The following is a 24,001-nucleotide window of genomic DNA, read 5'->3' as shown; positions in this document are numbered from 1 at the left end:
TCTCATTTTAATAATTTTTACACAATTAGCAGCTTTATGTAAACTGCAATTTTAAACAGCCATGTGGTCCATGTTATTTCACATTGTTAAACATCTCAGTCAGGGGTCCTCAAACTATGGCCCGCGAGCCACATGCAAATACAAATATTGTATTTGTTCCCGTTTTGTTTTTTTACTTCAAAATAAGGTATGTGCAGTGTGCATAGGAATTTGTTCATAGTTTTTTTTAAACTATAGTCCGCCCTCCAATGGTCTGGGGGACAGTGAACTGGCCCCCTGTTTAAAAAGTTTGAGGACCCCTGATGCAGACGGTCTGCTGTGTGACCGTCACCCATGGGCTGTTAGCTGTTCCTCCAGGCCAGGTAATCATTAGAGCTGCTAATAATGATTAAGGGAGAGATGATGTGCCCTTTTTTTCTTTTCTTTTTTAAAATATATTTTTATTGATTTCAGAGTGAAAGGGAGAGGGAGAGAGAGATAGAAACATCAATGATGAGAGAGAATCATTGATTGACTGCCTCCTGCACACCCTCCACTGGGGATCAAGTCCGCAACCCCGGCATGTGCCCATGATTGGAATCGAACCTGGGACCCTTCATTTCGCAGGCCGGCGCTCTATCCACTGAGCTAAACCAGCTCGGGCCGAGGTGCCCTTTTGTAACAATCCTTGCGCCACACTCCAGGCTATGTGAGTGAGAGTGGGTCCTGTTTTTCCAGGTGGCTCTGGACCTGTGGGAAGACTTCAGCCTCTGCCGAGAAGGGCAGAGAGAATGGGTCATCCAGAAGATCCACGAGTCCCAGTTCATCATCGTGGTCTGTTCCAAAGGCATGAAGTACTTCGTGGACAAGAAGAACTACAAGCACAGAGGCGGCGGCCGCGGCTCGGGGAAAGGGGAGCTCTTCCTGGTGGCCGTGGCCGCCATCGCCGAAAAGCTCCGCCAGGCCAAGCAGAGCTCCTCGGCGGCGCTCAGCAAGTTCATCGCCGTCTATTTCGACTATTCCTGTGAGGGAGACGTTCCTGGCGTCCTGGACCTGAGCACCAAGTACAAGCTCATGGACCACCTGCCCCAGCTCTGCTCCCACCTGCACTCGCGAGACCACGGCCTTCCGCGAGCCCATAACCTCCCGCGAGACCACGGCCTCCTGCGAGACCACGGATTCCCGCGAGACCATGGCCTCCCGGAGCTCGGACATGTCAGCAGGAGGAACTACTTCCGGAGCAAGGCGGGCCGGTCCCTGTACGTGGCCATCTGCAACATGCACCAGTTCATCGACGAGGAGCCCGACTGGTTTGAGAAGCAGTTGGTGCCCTCGCAGCCTCCCCCGCTCCGCTGCCAGGAGCCGGTCCTGGAGAAGTTCGACTCGGGCCTGGTGCTGAATGACGTCATGTGCAAACTGGTGCCCGAAAGTGACCTCAAGGCTGAGGTACCGCCCCCCGGGTCACCAGAGGGGCAGCAGATGGGCCCCGATGAGGCCGCAGAGGCCATGGGCGCCGCAGTCCTGCAGCCCCTGCTGCGCGCCGGGAAGGCCGTGGGTGCCTCGGGCATGCCGCGGGACTCGGGTATCTACGACTCCTCCGTGCCCTCCTCTGAGCTGTCTCTGCCCCTCATGGAAGGGCTCTCGGCGGACCAAACGGAAACGTCCTCGCTGACTGAGAGCGTGTCGTCCTCCTCGGGCCTGGGTAAGGCGGGGGCCCCAAGTGCCAGTGGGTCCGATCCCATGCAGGCCCAGCGTTTGCTCCTAATTCCGAAACCCGTGAAAGTGTGTTCCTAGTTTGGGTGCAGACCTGTTCGGCAGTGAAACCTGATGGGAAGTAACACAACTGCGTTGATAGTTTCAGTTGATCCCAGGTAATGGGAATGTTCACATGTGGGAGCTGATGCTAAGTTACGGTGACCTGCCCAGCTCCATGTCATGTAATAGACAACATGTGCACTATGCCACCTTCCTAAACTCCCAAAACATCTGAATCCCAAAATGCAGTGTTAGAGGAGCGTCCGTGGGCCTGGATCTTCGTGGGGACTTGCACGGTTCACTATCCCCATGTCTTTAAAGCCACATCTGTTGAACCTGGGTTCAGGGGTGCAGTATTGGCCCCACAGCTCAGCACAGGCTGCAAGCAGAGCCCAGTGGGAGGCCCCATTGCCCCAGGGAGCCCCTGCAGGATGCCTGTCATCCTCACTGTGCCTGTGACTAGCTGGAGTCATGCATGCAAACTCTTGACTCTCAACAAGGGAACTGGGACCTCTTAGCAGCTTGAGCTGGTTGGCATGCCTGCCTCACTTGCCCAAAGCCTGTAGTCCAACCCCGGTCCTGCCATGTTCTGGTCTGAGTGCCCAGCCCAGTGAGGTGTAATGACCTGTGTCTCTGCTCTCTCTTCTTTCCTTAGGTGAGGAGGACCCTCCTGCCCTTCCGTCCAAGCTCCTCGCCTCGGGGGTGTATAAAGCAGAACCCGGTTGCTGCAGCTACACTGGTGAACTCCACGCAGTCGCCCCTTTGTAACAAAGCGGAGGAGTCTAAGCATTGCCACTTTAGCTGCCGCCGCGCTCTGGTTCCCCAGCTCATCTCTCTGGTTGTGTAGCCCACTCGGAGCTGAGGATGGTTGGAGTGGAATTCGTGCCAGTACTTGTTCTCCTTGCCCTTCTCCTCTAACAGATACCTTGGCAAAGTCTCCAATTTTCTAAAACCACATGGAGCTCGGAAAGGCATGTCCATAAGATCTGACAACAGCTGGCCATGGTAGGTCAGACCTTGGGTTAGAGCCAGTCCTGGGAGGTAGAGAGGAAACATATAAAAAGAAACAGGAAAATACCTGCACTGATCGTTCAGACTTAATTTATCTCTGCAGACTTTGCCTATTCATTGTTGGCTACTTTGATTTGAAATGCTTTGTAGAAAAAGCACTTTTAATACCTTCACAAACACAGAAATCAAGTGTCAGTCTCTCTCGAACCCATGTCATTAGAGATGATACTCCTGTCCACTTTAGGTGTGGAACTTGTGATGCCATGGTTGTTTAAAAGGTCATGAAGGTGACTGAATATACAATCACCTTTTATAAAATGAGTCTTCATGTATTTGTGGGTGGCATGGCTGGCTGAGGTGGGGGCTGCAGGGCCAGGATGACTGTCTTTTGTCTGAGATGGGCTGGTCAACATGCAAAGGCACCAGAGCTCAGCTCCCAGGACCACCTCTGGGTCTGAGTAGCATCATGCGAGGCCCGGTCTGCCTGCCCAGCTTTCCTGGGCTACGTTTACTGCGCTGTATCTCAGATGGTGGTGCCTAGAATTTTATTTTCAAGAGACCGATACACAACTGGACTCTAGTACTAGAAGTTGAGGTTCATGCGTCATTTGGCTTCTGGTCTAAAAAACTGTGTCCAGAATATTCGGGGTCAGAATCCACTGAAATACAGCAGTGTGTGGAGGTGGTGGCCAGTTAATCTGCTGAACTGGTTTTGACTAATGACAAACCTCTTTTTAAGAAGGTGAAAAGGAGGGGACTGTTCCAAAGATGAATGTGCTCTTCAAATATTGTCTAAAGAAGACATGGGACCTGAAATCATTAAGTTCTTGAATCTGAAAGTGTTCTCCCCACAACCCAGCCTGTGACTCATGTTTCATTTTGTGTTTCTTTTGTACTCACCCAATGAAAGATTTATCTCTCGTGCTCCTTCCTACCGAAAACAGCTATTTGGAGCTTAGAAGGAAATAATTTTCTATAAAAAGAAAACGAAAATGTTCTGTTTTTATGAATGACTTCCCTATAGAATTTGTTTCCAAAGGGAAAATAGTTCCCTTCTCCTCCCCGTGCCCTCCGGGAGTGTGAGCATCCTTTGCCACCCTTTTCATAGATGCTGTTGGGTTTGGCACCCTGTTTTCTTAGCATTTACACCAGGGACCATGTTTTTGACTCCAGCAAAAAAGGACATATTAAAGGGGACGCTGAGAATCATCCCGAGGAGGGTGGGAGGTGGGATGGGGCAGGACTTCTCTTTCCAAGCACATGTGTGGCAGGTGGGGAAGGGAAAGATTACATGCTCCTGGAAAGAAGAGGTTTGTGTATATTTTTGATGCAAATGCCACACTTCCTGCTCTGTAAAGGCAGCTGGCAGCTTCTTGGGAGAGAACGTGATTGTCTGTTCTTTGGCATCGAGTTTCCTGCAGCTGCTCTGAGGGAGAGACAAGTGAGCAGCAGAACTGCCTCCCCCATAAAACCAGGCTTGTTGTTGTAGAAGAGACGTTCCATGTTTGTCACCGTGAAATAGAGGACGAGCACAGAGCTCCTGCCTACATGTGACCGTCCTGCCATCCCATCCTCGGCATGTCTGTGAAGGAGCTTGGGCAGTTCAAACTTGCCAGCATAAGAAAATTCATTGGAACATGATGAGAGAGCTTTCTATTGAGACCAAATGGTGTATGCTCCAAAGGAACTATTAAGGGTCACTTCTAGGACAGATATTCAGCTTTGCTTGTGAAATGAGGCGTCTGTGAGAAAGTGGCCCCAGTGACAGCATGGAGGGTGGGGTCGGGAGCATCCTGAATGTGGGCAGAGAGCTTGCTAAGTGAACCCACTTATGAAAATGGAAGGGAAAAGGTGCTAGTCCAGATATCGGGGAATGTTTTAGTTTGGATTTAAGGGTGGGCACTTATTGTGAAACACTAATATTTGTGATCAACAAAATCAAACTGTTGTACACTGGGAATGTCCAACTCAGAATAAGTTGAGAAGTCCAACTTCCTTGTTTTGCCTTATTAGTTTCACTATTCCCCCTTCCCCCCTATCTCATCCTGGGAATGGGAATAATTGCCTTGTAGATTAAAGCAAAACATCTATTTTAAGCAGAGCTCTATTTTTTTTTTTTTTGACTCACATTGTTCTGGACAGTGGAAATGATAAGCCAGACTTCAGATAAAGATTCTGTAAGTCACAGGCTTTTAGACATTGAGGAAACAAGTGGAACACAGGGATGATCTTGAGTCCTTGATCCCGAGAGTCAATGGCTTGTGGAGCTAATTTAGATGGTGTCCTCTGGACAGGAAGACAAGTAGAAGTCCAAGGTTCCAGGTAACCAAGAAGTCTGCAGGTAGTTGAAGATAGGTTGTTTATCTTAACTCACAATACCCTACAGAAAGGACTTAGCACCTGACATGGTCATCTTTGCCAAGAGAGTCTGATCAGAGAGGTGAAAGAAAGCCCGAGTCAAGGTGTGCTCTTCTCAGGTCAACTACAAGGGACCACCTAGGGGAGACCAGCCCACCCACACTGTCGGCGTAAGGTACTCCGGAGGGCCAAGTCCTGGGCCTTTGAACCACACTGATCTCTAGAAGTCATTCAGATCCAGGCCCACCTCAGTGACTCAGCCAGGTAATAATATTTTGAGACAAACAGGAGATGGGCAGTCTATAAAGTCATGAGACAGAGTTTTTGATGGACACATGAACAGTAACTGAAGATAGTGCCAGATCAGAAGTTCAAAATTATGTCTTTAGCAACACTGACATCTTTGGAATCCAATGTATAGTAATTTAAGTCCAGGTATGTTTGTTGAAGTTTAGTCTTACTACTTCATAGCCACATGTGTGTGTGTTTGTTTTTTAACCATTCTATAGTCTCAGGTTTCCTGACTTAAGTGTAAACAAACAGGAAAACCATCTCTAAAAATGTGGGTTTATGTGATTTTTTTCAGAGTCCTCCCCCCCAAAGGGTTGAGCATCTTTTCTTAAAAAAACAAAACAAAACAAAGAAGAAAAAACAGCTATTTCCCTGGAGAATAACACATCCTCCTCCCCAAAGAGAGAAAACCCTGCAGCAGTCTGCAGCCGCCTGAACACTAATTCAGCTCTCTTAGAGATAGGAATTACTCTTCATGTCTTTATTGGAGAGAAGTGGACAAGCTGATGTGAAGGTCATTAGACTTCTATTTTGTTGGTGAAAACCGCTACTCTTATTTAATAGATGGTATGTCTTTAGGGGCCACCAGTGCAGCAGGCCAGGTGTAATGATAAATAAGGTGTGATTATAAATGGCAGTGACATGTCCTCTCAGTGTTGGGGAGACGGCATGGTGGGGACCATGGTAAACTGAAGTGCTCCTCTCCTACCTACAGGCCGCAGGTACTCCAGCCAATTGGGCACATAATGTTTCCTGATCTTCCCATCTTTCAGAAGCTGAGCATTTGGGTTTTTATATGAAAAATTCTGATTTGTTTAGAATTGACAACTAAATCACAAAACATTTTAAAATGCATTCAGACCCAACAGAACACATGGGTGGACCTGATTTGGCCCACTAGCTACCCGTTTGTCACCAATCTCTGCTTCATAAGATTTGAAATGAAAGGCATGCATGGTAATTATAGATTTCTGATACCACCAGAAAATGCTCTTGCTAAATGCAGTCAGTAGCTGGAGTGCTGCTTTCCTCATTGCTCCCCCAAAGAAATGTGATATGATTGTGAATGTATTTGAAATGTTTTGATTGCTTTCTTTACATTTTGTGGTGTTTTCAGAGAAAGGCAAGCCAGCTGTTAATTTTAAAATCAGATTTCTCTCAATTTAAAAATATGACATTTGAAACAATTTCATTTAAGCTGTACAACCTGAAGGACCTTATTTGTAATTAAAGCTCTTGGTTTAAAAAGTGTTTTTAGATGATGTGCAATTCTGAGCTTAGGCCAAGACTGAATAAGGAAAAGCAGGCATTGTGGGGAATAGGGCCAGGAACTGAGTGTGTACTAGAGCCAGGTATTTGCATTGTCTTTGGCTTTAAATGACCTGTGAATTGATTCCGGTTCAGAGGTGTGAAATTATATACCAAGAAAAGCTTTTTTTTTGGTATTGAGATAGTAGTTAGGAGTCCTCATGGGGTATTGGGTCATCCTTGCTATATCTCCTCCTTTCCAGGCTCAGGGTGAAAATAAACAAAAGGAAGTCTGACTGTAAGCCAATAGCTCTGATTCCGATTTCAGAGTTTTGGGGGTGGGTGAAAGTTTGGGTTATCTAGCATGCTCCCCGATGACAGACAAGGCTGCGCCTGAATTATTTCAGACATATGGCTGTGGATGGGATCCTGGATTTTCAGCAAAGGAGATTCTGTAACCTATCCTGCTGATCAGATAGTTCTTTGTACGTCTTCCCTATAGAAATTCAAACCAGCCTTCTTTTGTTCAGTGTGCAGTGGAAAAAGAACAGCTGGTCACCTTCCCTATGTTTGAAAACCATAGTGAAGTCATTCCCCTGGTGCTTTTATTTCAATGATAAATAATCCCACCTACTTAAGCCATTTTTCATAGCTCTTATTTTCCAAGGACTTAGTAATTTTCCCTGCTATTCTGTTTCTCAGCTTCACACTCAGTTTAACTGCCCAAATAGAATGAGGTGCCTTATTCACATTGGTGCTTTGTGAAGGCCAAGCTCAGGATGGGGATTACAAGGAAATTCTTTTGTGCCCAGCTTCTCTTACTACTTAAAAATTTAATGGCACTTTATAAAATGATGTATCACCTATATTCATTTGGGGATTGTTTGCCATTTTTTTTTTGGTTATTGTTTTTTTCTTGGTGACAGTACTCTTATCATATGTCCGTCCCCCCCCCCCCCCCCCCCGTGCTTAAACATTTGGTGCACATTCTTAATGTGTTTAATGTAATTCCTGAACTTCTTCAAGATACTCTTTTAAGACCAGCTCTTACCTTCTGAGTGGCAGCTACTCCTCCCTCTCAATTTTGGGTTTTATTTTTTTTTATCTCTAGACATTACCTTTATGACTCACAATATTATTAAATGGTTCAGACTTCAGTTTGACCACTGGTGAGATAGACAGTAGTTGCTAAGGGCTAAATTGCAGAGAGGTCGAATGAAGACCTCTTGGGAATTTTGGTTAGTTGTCTTCTCTCCTGCTCTTTGGTTCCTTTCCAAAATTCAGCTGGGACGACAGACTCTCCACGGGGCCTTTTTATGGTCTAAAAGGTTGCAGCCATGGCTCTGAATTGACCAAGCACTGTGTTTTCACATCCAGAAGACAACAAAAGCACACCATTATGACTGGTTTATGCCACATAAGACTCAGATGCAAAGAAGCAATCTTTTGTTCATAAGTGATGTAGATAAAGCTGACTGCTCTATTCACTTGACAAAAAAATTACCATTGGATTATACTAATGTGTAATCATCTGTTATTTTTTTAAAAGGGTGTTTTTGTGTGTGTGTTGTTTTTTTCTTGAGAAAAACAGTGAGTGTGAACAAAAAAAAAATTTGTAAAAATGAAATGTGTTCACTTAGAGAGTAGGTAACTTCTGTTTTCAGGATTAGTTTTTTCCTGCCCTACTACAGAAGTCCCTGTTGGCACATTCTTGGGGAAAGCCTGTGGAACACGGTGGTTATTGCCATTGTCTTTGTTTCATCTTTAAGTTTGTCCCTTGTGGCGTCTGGTGGAATAGTGAGCACTGACAGAATATAGCATTATTTTACATGGAAAACATTGTCTTTTTCGATTTGTACATAACTGAATAGGTGACAGTAGATCACAGCTGACATTTGCAAAATGTTTTTGTACTTTTAGAATTTCTGCATCAAATAAAGTGTTTTGTTTTAAGAGTGTGGTGGTTCATTATTCTAGATTATCTTTCCTGTTTCCTGAATAGCTGGGGTTCCTAACCCAGTTTTCTGAGGGCTCTCCCTCTGAGAAGGAGAGAGATTATCCAGGGTGAGGAGGCGAGGGTGGTCAGTATGCCTTGTACTTTGTAAGAGGAAAGGAACCTGCTGCCTTGATCATTTACCTCACGCTCCCGTGGGCAGTTGCCTGTTGGCCTGTGTGGCGTCTGGAGCAGGAACAGGAATACTTACATCAGGAAGAAACTTGGCTCTCAGAATAAATGGACTTTCTTTGCAGAAACTTGACAACAGCCATTACAAGTGGGAGTTACTAACACATTTCCTGTCATTAACAGAAAAAGAGGTGCCTGCTCATTCTGAGTTAGTTCTTGGTGCACATTGACTTCAGGGCCCGTTCCCAGCTCTGCTGCTATCATTGTGACTGACTGCATCTCTGGATTTTAGTTTCTCATCCAAAGACTGGACCAGTCAGAGGCCCTACTTCCCAGGGAGGTGAATTGAACAGGGTGATGGATGTGAAGTGCTTTCTGGCACATAGGACAGTTGATCCTTGAACAACATGGGTTTTAACTGAGAGTTCCCTTATCTGTGGATACTTTTCACAAGTATGTCCGAAGAGATGCACACGTGACCCCTCCATATCTGTGGGTTTCGCATCTGCTGATTTAAGCAACGACAGATGTGGAGGGCCATTACCTGAAAAGGATATGGTGGCAGTTTATAGTAGATCTTGGAAGCATAAGACTTTAAAAATCAGGTTTCCTTGTTTACTTGTTCCTTTCCCCTCTCTTCCTCCCAACAGAAGGAGTGGTAAAACAGCTCCCAGCGAAGCACTGTGGTTCCCAAGAGGAGGGAATTCTGTCAAGCTCTTGCCTCAGATACCTTGGCATAGCCTTCATTTTTCCTGCTTATTCATCCAGGATACTGCTGGTCGTTGTGCTCATTGAGTTCTCTCCCATGCTCTCTGCTGGTGCTCCTTATTTCTAAGATCCAGAGAATGAGTGCCAAGTGCTTTACACGCCGTCATCTCAGTTATCTCCATAGCCACTCCACAAGGTGGGTACTTGTACTGTCCCCATTTTATAGACAAGGAAGGCTCAGAGAGGTGGCCACTGACTCCTGATCTCACACCTGGTTAGGGGCAGAGCCAGGATATTAGCTGTGGCAAACCCTGCCTAGGCTGCTCAGGTGTCACCTTGGTAAAGGTCTAGCCATCTAGGTAGCGGTGGACTCAAAGTGCTGTGTGTGGTCAAAGGCAATAGCTTTCCCGTGATGGCAGTGATGGCAGAGAGGAAGTGATGACAATCTTTGAATGTTAGCCTGGCTAATTCCTGCCCTGAGTGCTCCTCATGCCTTTTGTCACCACAACCCCACGTGGAAGGTACTATTAGCATAGCATCCTCATTTTTGAGATTCTAAGGCTTGGAAATTAGGTAGCTTTACTGAGGGCACAAGCAAGGAATTGGCAGCACTGGTATTCAGATGTCTGAAGCATCCTTATTCCTAACCCATAGGCTACCCTCTCCCTCAATATAGTTTATAGGGAAAAGAAAGAACCTTTAGTAGCAAGTTATGGTGACTTAGTTCCCTTCTCAATCCAAATACTGAAGGTAAATTTGGCTCAAGGTTAAGCAACTTTTACTAAAATGACTCGTCTAGAAGAATCTTGTTAAACATGTGCTGCAGTAACTGAATTCCTTTCCTTTTGTTGCATTTAGATAAAAGTTATAGCTAATACTTCCCATTAGTGGAGTGGAGCGGGGGAGAATCCTCTTGGGGCAGCATGGGAAACCCTACTTTTTACCATGGTTAGAAAGCAGTCTATTTTTATAGCTGCTTAGGGTTCTTATAGTAGCCAGCATCTGTGGGGCCTCCCTTCTGGGTTTACTTTGCTTTTTAGAAGCCCACATGTTAGAGGTAGCAAAGACCAGCTTCCCCATGCAGGCTTTAAGTAGAAAAAAATCTCATTTTGCTTTAGTTGAGTAAGAGACTATAGGCAGTAAGCTAAGCAGGTGGAAAAGGGAGGAGATAAAATATACAGCTGCTGTTCTGGGTGTAAGGGGTCCTCAGTAAGTGACTGTTCTTCACCCCACTCCATTATACCTGTGCGAACTGTCCATAGGAACCAAAACAGAATTGGCCCAAGAACAGGATAGGAAGAGAATACAATGAAGGGAAAGATGGACAAAACATGGAGCAAGGCCTTTTGCAATGAGAAAAAATTCAAGTGGATTCTTTGGGATTCAGGGAAAGTAAGATTGGTGGGCTTGGTTCCCTGGCATCTTTCTGGAGGGGTATTGCACCATCTGTCAACATCTATAGATGATACAACCTTTTACAACATTTATTTGAGAGTCTAAAGGGTATACTTGGGACAGTGACGAATAACATGATCCCTGTCCTGACTGCACCTTTTTTAATATATGGGGCTGTGGCAAAATTGCTCTGAGTCTCTGGTGTGTGTGTGTGTGTGTGTGTGTGTTTTAATCTTAAAGATAGTAATGATACCCACTGCAGAGGATTGTGAGGATTGAATGTGATGGGGTCTATAATGTACCCAAGGCCATGCTTCGCAAGTGCTAGGCACTTGGTAAATAGTGGCTATTAGACATTCTGTTCAAGAACAGGTCTTGGACTTGGGGGCCATAAGGAGATGGGTGGGAGAGTGTTCCCTCTTAGGATTTTCAGCCCAGGTGGTGGTTTGTTTGTTTGTTTATTTATTTATTTTCTTTTTACTCTCTTTTTATTTTTTAATATATTCTATTGATTTTTTACAGAGAGGAAGGGAGAGGGATAGAGAGTTAGAAACATTGATCAGCTGCCTCCTGCACATCTCCTACTGGGGATGTGCCCGCAACCAAGGTACATGCCCTTGTCTGGAATTGAACCTGGGACCCTTCAGTCCGCAGGCCGACGCTCTATCCACTGAGCAAAACCGGTTAGGGGTTGGTGGTTGTTTAGAAAGGAAAGGATGGGCATTGAGGAGGAGGAGGAGGTGCTCCTAGCAAAATTAAGACAGTAACTCGGGGGTATTAATAGTTGACTGTACATAGCCTGTGACAGTTGACCCTGAACTCTTGAGATCTTCTGACGTTCGAGTCACCAGGCTTCTCTTTTCCTAGTTGCCTTCTAGCCCTGATAGTGATACATTTATCAAGACTTGCTGCTTCAAGGTCCCTGTGCCAGACAGATGACCACACTCCACTCTGGATGTGAACAAAAGCATTTCTGTAACCAACTATCAGTATAGGGTCAGGGGAACGTTCCAACTTTTAGAAGTTGGAAGATGGTCCTTCTGGATGAGACCTCTCTTCCTGTTTTTTTCCCACTCCTCCTGGTCATGAACCTTCCAGGGAGTGGGCAGGTGTCAGCTTCCAGACGAGATGTAATCTTTCCCACGGGCTGGGCAAGGTCAGGCCATGGAGAATTTGCAGCAGAGAAAGACTGGAGCATGCCTGGTGGCAGAATGCAAACCGGTCAAGTCCTGCCGTTGGTGTGTGTACCTGAAGTTAGATGTACTTCAATGTTCTGCACACGTGTGTATGATTGTGCATTCTTATTGATGAGATTTTACTATATAATTTTTAGCATTATGATTAGAGAGGTCTTAGGTATTCGCAATTTAGATCCCAGCTCCCCCTTTCTGTGTGCTACTAGGCAGGTGACTTGACCTGGTTAGGACTTAGTTTTCCCTTCTGGAAAATGAATCATAGTTCTGTACCTCACAGGGCTGACGTGAGGCTTGAATGTGAGGCCAGGTGTAGTTCTGGGCACAGAGCCTGGCACACACCGAATAGGTCAGGGGTGTGCAGCTATAAAGTAGGATCCCCTATATGTCTCCTTCAACCCTGGCCGGGGTAGCTGATGGGCTAGATCACAGAACTGGATTTCCTGTCTCCTGGGGGTCTCGGTACCGCAGGGCAGCTGGCAGTGTCTTCACAGGAGATGGCTACTTGATCAGGTGGCATTCCCTGTTTGAAACCGCCAGTGGCCCTGGAGGTGAACACCGAAGTTCCGACCTGGCCCCTTGCAGACTTTCCATGTCCCTTTCTTTTCTATGGTCACACCAGACTTTATAAAGATTCCTCACTCATTTGTTCCTGCCCTGAGGCCTTTGCACATGCTCTCTCTTCTGCCTGAAACACCCACTCCCTGTCTCCATTCCTCCGTTGCAGTCAAACATTCCCTGACCACTGTCCAGCCTGGTCTAGGTTCTACCAGATGCCATCAGGAGCGCTTAGCTCAGCTTGTGTGATTATGTAAGCGTCCTACCCTCTGGGCAGGACCTAGGTTGGATTGAACTCATTCGTGTTCCTCTAACCGGGGTTAAGTGAGCAGAAAGGATTTGCTTTAGAACAGCCGTGGGCAAACTACGGTCCGCGGGCCGGATCTGGCCGTTTGAAATGAATAAAACTAAAAAAAAAAAAAAAAAAAAAGACCGTACCCTTTTATGTAATGATGTTTACTTTGAATTTATATTAGTTCACACAAACACTCCATCCATGCTTTTGTTCCGGCCCTCCGGTCCAGTTTAAGAACCCATTGTGGCCCTCAAGTCAAAAAGTTTGCCCACCCCTGCTTTAGAAGAAGCCTTTTATTAGCTACTTGAAGAGTATTGCGTAGGGCTGAACAAGAAGACCTTAATCCTTACACAGGCATCACCATCCCCTGGATAAAGACTGCACCAGGTTGGTGTTGCTACATCAGTATGATGCTCCACATCTTTCCGAAGCCAAAGCCGGTGGGTGGGAGCCAAAGCAGTGCTACAAGCAGAAAAATTGAATGTCCCTTCCAGGAATTCCACCTCCAGGGTCTTCTCTTTAGGGTATAACCAGAGATATCAGTCAAAGTTTATTGTGCAAAGGTTTTCATCGCCAAGCATTTCCCTGATACTGAGAAATGAGGAACAAACCAAGCACCAGTTGGAACTGATTATAAGAAGAGGGTACATTGCCTTGGTGAGGTAGCTCAGTTGGTTAGAGTGCTGTCCTGATACACCATGCTTGCAGGTTTGATCCCTGGCCAGGACACATACAAAATCAACCAACGGCCCTGGCCAGTGTGGCTCAGTTGATTGAGTCTCCTGTGCATTGAAAGGTCCCTGGTTCGATTCCCTGTCAGGGCACATATCCAGATTGTGGGTTCTATCCCTGGTTTGGGGTGCGTTCAGGAGGCAATTGATCAATAATTCTCATTGATGTTTCTCTTTCTCCCTCCCTCCCTCCCTCTCTCTCCCTCTCCCTTCCCCTCTCTCAAATCAATAAAAAGAAAAAAAAGAATGTAATACGTTTTTAAAAAGATTCAACTAATGAATACATAAATAAGTGGAACAACAAATCAATGTTTCTTTTTCAAATAAAATTAAATTAAAAAAGAAGAGGGTACATTTATACAGACCAACAAATGGCCCTTAACAATTACTTTGTAGAAGAATATTTCATGACAAAGGAAAAGACTCAATACATTAAATAAAAAATAAAGGATATAAATTAACGGCGTGATATGATTGTGGTAGGTTTTATCTCTCAGTATACTCAGTATTTTCTACATTGTTTTACAATGAGTGGTATCATCAGTGGGTTTTATTTTATGTTTTTAATATATTTTTATTCATTTCTGAGAGGAAGAGAGAGGGAAAGACAGATAGAAACATCAATGAGAGAGAATCATTGATCAGCTGCCTCCCGCACGCCCCCTACTGGGGATGGAGCCTGCAACCCGGGACCCTTCAGTCCACAGGTAGACGCTCTATCCACTGAGCCAAACTGGCCAGGGCTGTCAGTGGGTTTTAAATGTCTGGTTGTTCACAACAGCAAGTGTTCATGGAACCCGATGAGCACCAGGAGGCCAGGACAGTGGTCTCAGTGTCTTGCCCTTGCCCTTGGTTATGCCTCTCATGCAGTTGCTTTCTCTGATTGTGCTATTGCAGGGGTGGGCAAACTTTTTGACTGGAGGGCCACAATGGGTTCTCAAACTGGACCGGAGGGCCGGAACAAAAGCATGGATGGAGTGTTTGTGTGAACTAATATAAATTCAAAGTAAACATCATTACATAAAAGGGTACGGTCTTTTTTTTTTTTTTTCTTTAGTTTTATTCATTTCAAACGGGCTGGATCCGGCCCGTGGGCCGTAGTTTGCCCATGGCTGTGCTATTGGGTACCTTACCTTCAGGCCCTCACCCTACTTTCCAGCTGGCATCAGTCAAAGTGCATTATCCACCATCCCCACAGGCCATACAGGGGCCCCCTGCAGACACTCCGGCTTTCTCAATTGATGATTTAGTGACTGCCCTGGTTCCCCCCCTTCCTAATTATCCTTTTAGAGTTTGGGGTTATGAACTGAATTTGAGAATAGACCTTTATGAACTGATCATCAATGTCGTCTGGCCTCTCTACCAGTTTCCAAACTGGATAGTAACCCACATTTCCTGCCCATCCCCTCCCCACCCCCACCAAGGACTCTCTTTGGGTGTATCACCTATTCCCCGAGTCCCAACCTCAGTCCAGGGACCAAGTCCTCCCCCTCCCCTTTCCACCCCAGGGCCAAGCATGGCATGGGTGGGAGGGGATGGGCACTTCATATAAACCCGTATGGAATTAAGTTGATTTGTTTTAATCTAGAGATTCTACTTGCAGATCTATTCTGACTTCTGGAAACCCTGGAGTATTAAATAGGGGAAGTCAAGAAGTTTGCCCTTAGTAATAATGAAAAGGCACTTTGCCTTTGCTGTGTCCAGGGGACTTTCAGCCACTACATCTGTGCCTCACTCAGCAGCCTGAACCTTTCGAGGGTCAAGGTCTGCTGTCTCACCTCGGCCATCAAGGCCCTTCCAGCGCCTTTCCTCCCCTCCCTGCCCCTCTGCAGAAGTGTGCCCTGTGCTCTCTCACCTCCCGGCATCCACACCTCCTGTTCCCTCCACCTTTGCTCTGCCTGTTCCCCAGGCTGGTCAGGGCTTAGCCAAGGTCCTCTTCCCACAGGAAGCCTCCCTGCACCTGAATCTGGGCCCTGCTTCCTGCAGCCTGTCTCTCCCCACACCCTCCTCCCTAACTGCCCAAGGGGTGAGGGGTGTTTCCTCAACAGCTGTGAGCTCAGGAGGTCAGGGACTGTGTCTGTCTCGGTGACAGAATTCAGTGGCAGGTAGCAGATGCTCAAATCGTTGTCAAATGGAATCTAATGGAAATAAAACTTTCATCTTTGACCAGGGTGCTAGTAGAACGCCAGGTATTGATGTGCAAGTCTGCAGTGCCTGCCGAGCTCTGGGTCGTTATTACTTAATCAACATGGCTGGCTGCAGTAGGGATCTTCCACAGTGTAGAACAGGGAGAATTACAAAAGTTTTGGGGGAGAGGTTGAGAACTGGGGCTCTGGATACAGGTTTTGCCCTTGGAATTGTAGTGCGGGGCAGGTCGTGTTACTTAAACAGGAAACAGATGGGTCAAGAGGCACTGAGTTTGGGGTCAAGGAGCCCCTTTGAAACTGAAGTGGAATGAAGTTGCAGCTGTTGGGATGAATGTTAGTTTGCTCAAGATGCTCAGTTTTTGGCCCAAAAGGCAGGCTGTGGGCCAGGAAGAGGCCACCCAACACTTTGAGGCCGAGTGCCTGCAAGGAGAGACGAGTTGCAACGAAGAAAGTCTCAGCTGTGCCAGAGAAAGTTCTGAACACCTCGTGCTGGTCATGGGGCCTGAGCTGGGAGAGCTACATCCCAGCTGCTGTCAGGACAGGTGCCTCCCAGGGAGCCCTCAACACCCCCCACCCCCCTGTGCCATGAGGTGGAATTGGGGCCGGGAGGCTGTTTTAGCTCACCCCCAGGAGAGAGTGAGGAGGTCCCCTTAGAGCCCTGGCCCTGCCTCGCCTGGCAATGCCTTGGCCCCTGAGCCAGTGGGGGCTCCTCTGACCTGGGGCTGGCCTCACATCTCTAAGCTTCAGTTCTTCCACCTGAGAAGGGGGCCCACACAGCCCTACACCTCACAGGGCTGTTATGAATGTTCAAGTAGAGGAAACACCAAAAATACCCTCCTGCCACATGAAAACAACTAATGAATTTTGTATTTTTATCAACATGGAGCCTGTGGTAGAGGGCAATCTTTATTCCTGATTTTATGAGGACAGGAGGCGTTTATCTGTTGAATGAATGAATGAATGAAAAGAAAAGTTTTGTTTAGCCTGTCTGGCGGCTCAGTGGTTGAGTGTTCACCTATGAACCAGGAGGTCAAGGTTTGATTCTGGTCGGTGCACATGCCCGGTTGTAGCTCGATCCTCACCCAGTGGGGGGCGTGCAGGAGGCAGCCCATCAATGATTTTCTCTCACCATTGATGTTTCTATCTCTCCCTCTTCCTTCCTCTAAGAAATAAGTAAATTATAATATATATATTAAAAAGTTTTATTTAGATTCCCACGTTCATTTCCCCACGGCTGGCCCACGCCACTGCTGGCTGCAGCTCTTTCAGGCTCAGCGTCCGCCCACAAACCCGCGATCCCCGAGGAGCCGCTGGGCGCGCGGGTTCGCGCAGCGGGTGGCCGGCCCGCATGCTCCACCCCACAGTCGAGGAAAGTGCGGTTGGGCAAGACCCGACTCGCTCAGAGTCAGCCTAGCGGCGCGGGTCGGGCGCCCGCCCTGGCGGATTGGGCAGCCCCTGCTGCCGTGGGCGCGGGGTCCCCCCCGCCCGCTCCTACCTGTCCCGGGAGCCGGTCTGCGCGGCGCTTCCAGGCGCGGGGGCGGGAGCCGGTCGGGTTAATTCCTCCGGAGTCGGGCTTAGGTGGCGGGGGTGCCCCGGGGGCCAGGTCGCCCGCCCTCCCTCCTCCCTTCTCAGCCTTCCCAGAGCCGGCGGGACGTGGCGCGGAGGGAGTGCCCCGCGGGGGCCCGGCGCGACTGCGTCGGGGTCCCCGGCCACCCAGCTGCGGCCTCCGCGGGGGTCCCGGGCCCGCCTCCCGCCCACGTGGCCCGCAGGGCCTCCAGCGCCCGGCCCCGCCCCGGGGTGCCGCCCCCGCCGCCGCCGCCACCAGCGCCGCCGCGGTGAGCCCTCCAGCCCCGAGGGCCGCGCTGCCCCCGCGCCCAGGTGAGTGCAGGAGGCTGGCGGGACCCCACCCCTCCTCTAGGAACCCCGGCTGGACACCCCGCTGGACACCCCGGAGCGGACAGTCGGGTTGGCTCCTCCCCCCGGAGCTGGACCCCCGCCCCCACCTCCCAGCGCTCCCGCGGGTCTCGGCGCCCGCGGCCGGCTCTGCTCGCTCCCGGGCTGGGCGACTGGGAGCCCCGCAGGTGCCTGGGCGGCGCCAGTGGGCAGAGCCGAGCGGCCCCCGCCCGGCGGACACCCCGACTTGCGTCCCTTTAGCTCCTGGACGCCAGTTCCCGCTCCACTTCCGGGAGGGAGTCGCCACCTGTCTCGGGCGCAGCCCCTTCCCCGGCGTCTCCCAGCCTCGGTGGGGCGCCCGCGGCCAGCGTCGCGCCGGGCGCTGCAAGTCGTGGCTCGCCAGCCCCCTGGCCACTGCGCGCGGGGAGCCGGCTCGGAGCGCGCAGGGCGGCGCCGCGGTTCCGGGCCCCCCCTGCGGCCGGGCTGCATCTTTCAAACTGCGCGGCCAGACGATCCCGAGACCCGAGCGGGGGAGGCGGACGCCCAGGGGTGAAGGCGAACCTGCGCGACTCGCAGCCAGAGAGGGTGAGCGTCTTCTGAGCGGGAAGCCGACCGACCGGGTGGAAAGGCGTCCCCGCGGGCTGTGCCCCGAGGAAGAGCTCCCCTGGCTTATCCGCGGCTTGACGGCTGCTGAGCAGAGCGCTTGTTCCAGCGGACTCTTGCCTCACTTCGTGCCTGGACGGATGCACCGCAGACGCTTGGCTTTAAGTGCGGGAGGCACCACCCAGGTGCATTCGCCTGTGCTCGGGTGTGGGGGTGAAGGGCTGTGCTGTTTCTGCCTTAGCCGTGTAATCTTGGGCAAAGTACTTCACCTGCCTGTGCCTCGGTTTCCTCAGCTGTAAAATGGGCATGATTATACTACAAACCGTAAAGGGCTGTGTAAGGTCAGAGTTCTTAACGTTGTGCCTGGTACGAGGGAAGTTCTACCTGTGTCAGCTGCTCTTATTATTATGGCTGACACCTGGAAAACGGCATCGCGTCCCTCGCTCCTCAGTGAGGAGGGTGAGCAAGCTTTCGCTCCCTCCCCTTCTCCCATGGAGGAGCTGCAATATTCAGACAGCAGCTGTGGTGTCCCCTTCAGCTCCCAAACACCGGGGCTTTGCAGTAGCCCTTCGTATGGTTGACCAGCTTTGTGCAACATGTTTCTCCGAATGTGAGGTTAGAGATGGCCTTTGTCAAGGACCCCTTTGGGAAATGGGGTCTGTTACCTCCTCTGGAAGCTCTGGGGTGTAACTGGATGTTTGCCTCTCTGGGGCGGAGTGGATAAAGTTTCACTTGAATTCCTTTAGGCCCGGGCCCCCTGACAGTCTGACATTCTCTAGTCTCTGTGAGTGTAGGAGTCTATTTTGGTGCTCAAGGGCCCGATCTTGTCCCCAGCCCTCCATTCTTTCACCTCCAGCAGATTGTCCCCTTCACCAGTTTCCCTGGCCTGCACCAGCTCAGTTTCTGATGGCAGTGGTGACCACAGAGAGGAGTTCTGAACCTGGGGCTCCAGGAACCTCCTGAAATGCAGGTGAGGGGCTTGGAGCACCGGTGTATGTTTTTTCCAGAGGGGTCCCTTTTCATCATATTCTGCAAAATGCCAGCGCCCCACAAAAGTGGACCCCGAACTGCTGGTGGGGAGATGTTTGCGCTCACCCCCTGGACAGGGCAGGCCCACATTTTTAGGGAGTCAAGATGTCAGTATTACCTCTGCCTCCTGGACATGGAGGTGCCACACGTGTTCCTTCGTGCCTCCGCTCAGAGCACAGCTTCCAGTGGACAGTTCAGATCTACCTTGACTTGAGGAAATCTGATAAAGAAGCCAGTTGAGGAGAGGAGGAGGCAGGGCGTGGGGGTAGGGCATGTGGCCTATGGTGGGCCTTTAGGCTGGAATGCAGTGTATGAACATTGGAGCTCAAGCTGTCAGGAGACTCTTCAGGGCCTTTGCACATGCTCTTCCCTCTGCTGAGCACACTCTTCCACCACTTCTCAGGCCTGGCACTTTCCTGCCCTTCCGCTCAGACGTCTCCTCTGTCCAAAGCAGTCCCTGCCCCCATTTGTTTCTGTCACATTCTCTCCTTGCATTTTTTTTTTTTTTTTCACAGAGCTACCTGAAATGGTCTTACTCGTGTATCTCTTTATGGTTTCATTGTCTGCTTCCACCCAGGAGAATGCAGAATCCAAGAGGGCAGAAGTGTTGCCCTATTTACCCCTGAACTCTAGCCTCTGGCACACAGTAGATGCTCAATAAATGTCCCCGGAGTGACAGGATGAATGAGGATCCACTGAGCGAAATGAGGCGAGGCTGGGAACTGTCAAGAGCAGTGAAATGCCAAGGAACTGGCAGGAGCTCTGGGTTAAAAGTGATCTTTAACATCTAGTTCAACCTGCGCTTTAAACCCCCTCTGCAACTTTTCTTCCTAATTAGTGCTAACTCAGTGGTTCTCAACCTTCCTAATGCCGCGACCCTTTAATACAGTTCCTCTTGTTGTGGTGACCCCCAATTTCATTGTTACAAATTGAACATAATTAAAGCATAGTGATGAATCACAAAACAATATGTAATTATATACGTGTGTTCCGATGGTCTTAAGCGACCCCTGTGAAAGGGTCGTTCGACCCCCAAAGGGGTCGCGGCCCACAGGTTGAGAACCGCTGTGCTAACTGGAGCTTGAATCCTCCCGGACAGTGAACTCACTGCCTCCCAAGACAGCCCGTTCCATTGGAGGGAAGATGTGGGTGCAGAGAACCAGATGGAGCCCCTGTATTGACCCTGATGAGGACGAGATGTGGCCTCCAGGTTTCTACTACTGTCACTCCAGTCCCGGTCTGCTCTGCAGCCCGATCACCCGTCCTCCACCACTGTCCTTCCTAGCGAGCTGCCTCCGCTTCTGTGCCGTCACCGAGGTTCTTGGGCTCTCTGTGTGCTACTGAGTCATATGTCATCAGAAGGGGCCTCAGGCAAGGAGGCATCAAGAGAAAACTGCTGTAGTTCAGGGATCTTCAGGGCCGGGCTCTGAATTGTTCAGGTAACTGGTGACTGCATTGGGCAGTGGGGGTGAGTGGGAATCGGGAACGGAAGGTGTGGCTCTGTTTCCTTCACTCTTTTGTTCTTCTCCTGGGTTTTCTGAATCATTCTTTAATCAACCTATTCATTGTGGCTCTCGCTATATTAAAAAAAATTTAACCCTTGGACCCATTATCCTAGGGGTTTGTACAAATATTGTCTGATTCGTATCACCTTGCATATACAGATGGAAACTTGAGTGAAAGTGAAATGTTTTTATATGTGATTCTGATTCATTGAGTCAGTTCAGCTTTCTGCGTGGGGCATCACCAGTGTGGTGGGTGGAGTAGGGTTTGGAGATAAGCTTTTCTTTCTTCTTCACTTTAGTGAAAATTGTCCATTTAAATATGAAAACACTTTTTTTTTAAATTAAAAAAACAACAACAACAAGACTGAGGACTGTAGTTAGTTCAGGTCATATCTATACATGTGCTTTAGCCACTCAGCTTGTTCACTTCATTTATTCCAGAATCATTTATGGAGGGAGGGCTCTGGCACTGGGCCCCACAGCAGTCAAGAAAACCACCTGTGGTCCTCCCTTGTGGTGTTTACACCCCAGTGGCAGAGATGGACAGTAGACAACTACATCTAATTTATGATGTTGGGGTGTGATCAGTGCCATGAAGAAAATGAAGCGGGTAAGGGGATCCAGAGTGTCCGGAGGGAGGCAGTGTTGGTTTGGTCAGGGAAGGTCTCTCTGAAGAAGCCACATTTGAGCAGAAAGCGGAGGAGGCAGTTGTGTAGATATCTGGGGAAGACCATTCATGCATATGGAGCCCAGGTTGTGGTTGAATCGCTGGTGTGGCCAGTCTGTCTCCCTGGGGAAGGGAGAGGGAAATAAGGCAGTGTGGGCAGGACCTCTCCATCTCCTCCCAAGTCCTGGTGAGTGGCTGGAGTAATAGCTCAGCCTTGTGTGTTTTGTGGTTGACCATAAGGCTTGTGCCTTCTTTTCCAGGGGGTGGGACCTGGAGTGAAGATGTTTCCTAAAACTGCCTTTTGGGCCATGAGCATGAGCCTACGGGGGCACCGCTGGAATTATAACTCTACACATAGTAAGGCCTGCCTCGTCCACATGTCCTGGACATGGACTCCTCTGTGTCATTCAGTTACATCACTTCGTCACCTAGAAGGAGCCACCTAGCAAGGCTTTGGTGGAAAGATGAGAGCCACACGTATAGAATTGTGGACCAGGAGATCATGCTTCCCTTCTCTCCATCGATTGGTTAATTAACTGATAAATTGATGTTATTTATCACAGCATAAGGTTCCTGGGGCTTAAGACATGAGATCTTGGTTGTATGACCTTGGAGCAGTAGCTTGACCTTTCTGAATCTTGGCTTCTTCATCTGTAATATCGGGGGAGGAGGAGTGACAGAGAAGCTTGTTGGAAAAAGTAACATCTAAGAAGATACAAAGGGATGACTACAAATCACCCTTAGTAGAGGGTGGGGTAGGCTGGAAGGAAGAGAGTTTTGATAGAGGTGTGTGTGCGTGCACGCGCACATGTGTGTGTGTGTGTGTGTGTGTGTGTGTGTGTGCCGTGTGCTGTGTGCTGTGGAAACGGACTGGCGTAGCAGCCAGTGGATCTGCATGGCTGTGCCGTGTCCTATGGACTCTGCACTGACATCCTCAGACATTCTCTACAGCTCTCCTGTGGCACAGGCCCTCGAGTGTCCCTGTCTTGTAGCCCAGGAGATTGAGAGGCGGAGCGATGAATAACTAGCCAACTGTGTGTCTCCCTGGGGCTCTGCTCCGTTGTGTCAGGAGAGCTGGAGCGAGGAGGATCTTTGCAGAAGGTTTACTCAGTCATGTCCAGAGGAGTGTGTGCTTTTAATATCAGGCCTCACTTTGGTGCACATCGCCATGGAGCCAACTCTGGAAGGGCAGAGGCTGCTCCCAGCCAAACGCTCAGGCCCTGGCACAGTGAGGGTTTGCTGGGGTGTTAGGTGGGTGCTGCAGGCTCACTGGAAGCCACTAAACAACAAGGCATTGCCTTCATTTCTCACATGTCTCCCCACTTTTCCAAGGAGGACCCACAGGTCAGGGCAGAGCTGGATATGGAGCCCAAGTCAGAACCAGAATGCTCCAGGGAGAGAGGCTGGGGACCCTGGCCAGAGTTGGAGAATATAGGAGGCTTTTTGCTGTCTTGCCTCGCTCAGGTAGTAAAGACCCAGATAGTTACTGGACAGTCTAACTTGCTTCCTTGTCCCCAAACCCCACCTCCGCTTCCAGCCGGCACATGGTAACTTTGTGGGTCTGGATCTGCTGTTCCTGCTGATAGAACCCCAAGCCCTGAGTTCTTCTCCAATTCGGAGCTCAGTCATATTTTCCTGGAAGCCGGAGCAGTGCACTGGCTGCCTCTGAAGCAAATTGAAATGTCTGGAGGTTGTAGAAACTGGAACACCGTTAGGGTCCCGTGTTCCAATCTCGGCCGCGCTGTTGCCAGTGGAGTGACCTTGGACACGGTGCCCAACCTCTCCAAGCCTCAGTTTAGTTTCATCCTCTGTAAGTGGGCACAGTGTTTGGCTCTGCCTCATAGGTTTGCTGTGAGGATTAAATGAGAAATTAGCTAGCTTGCAGGGAGGGCTGGCTGTGGCATCTTGGATGACTGAGCTGGCCTAGGCTGCTGCATCACTGCTGTGTGCTCCCGTAGGAAAGGTGTGCTCACACGATGGAAGTTCATCATTCAGATTTGGAGATTTTAAAAAAATATATTTTTATTGATTTCAGAGAGGACGGGGGGCGGGGGGAGAGAGAGAGAGAGAGAGAGAGAGAGAGAGAGAGAGAAAATCATCGATTGGCTGCCTCTTGCATGTCCCCCCACTGGGGATCGAGCCTGAGACCAGATTTGGAGATTTTCACCGAGGGTAGGCACTCTTCTTTTCGGAGACAGTCTTATTAGGAGCCAAATCTGAATAATGGAGTTGGGGTCAGCTTATTGTGAGACAGAAGCCCAGTGTGAAATGCCACCAAGACTTCCTGCCCGATCACAGCAGCCCACTGTCCTCTCACATGGTGCTCTCACACCAGTCTCCCCCGCCCCCCGCCTACTGTGGTCCTTACATGGACCCAGGCCCTTGGTCCCCGAAGGGTATACAACACCCTTGCAACTTGGCTGCTTCAACTCCCTGTTCCAGTGACTTACCTTCACCAGACCCACCCCACCTCGCCCGCTGGACCCTCGATGGGACTGAGCCCGACAGTC

General features: G+C 49.3%; 2 protein-coding genes across 2 annotated transcripts in view; both read left to right on the top strand.

Moving 5' to 3' along the window:
• The window catches only part of IL17RD (interleukin 17 receptor D), a 66,037-nt gene extending 57,448 nt beyond the window's left edge, over window positions 1-8,589 (top strand). The window contains exons 12-13 of the mRNA XM_070390814.1: window positions 718-1,681; window positions 2,390-8,589. Of these exons, the coding sequence (XP_070246915.1) occupies window positions 718-1,681; window positions 2,390-2,502 (1,077 nt within the window). The 3' untranslated portion in view covers window positions 2,503-8,589. The remainder of the gene's footprint in view (window positions 1-717; window positions 1,682-2,389) is intronic.
• Window positions 8,590-17,428: 8,839 nt separating this feature from the next.
• The window catches only part of ARHGEF3 (Rho guanine nucleotide exchange factor 3), a 286,954-nt gene continuing 280,381 nt past the window's right edge, over window positions 17,429-24,001 (top strand). Inside the window, exon 1 of the mRNA XM_070390809.1 lies at window positions 17,429-17,672. The gene's annotated coding sequence lies outside the window, so the exon portion shown is untranslated. The remainder of the gene's footprint in view (window positions 17,673-24,001) is intronic.

This window comes from Myotis yumanensis, unplaced genomic scaffold (genome assembly GCF_028538775.1).
Source record: "Myotis yumanensis isolate MYYU_CA2020_CCGP unplaced genomic scaffold, mMyoYum1.0.hap1 SCAF_14, whole genome shotgun sequence".
Lineage (NCBI taxonomy): Eukaryota > Metazoa > Chordata > Mammalia > Chiroptera > Vespertilionidae > Myotis > Myotis yumanensis.
This window is presented reverse-complemented; position numbering and strand designations above follow the sequence as displayed.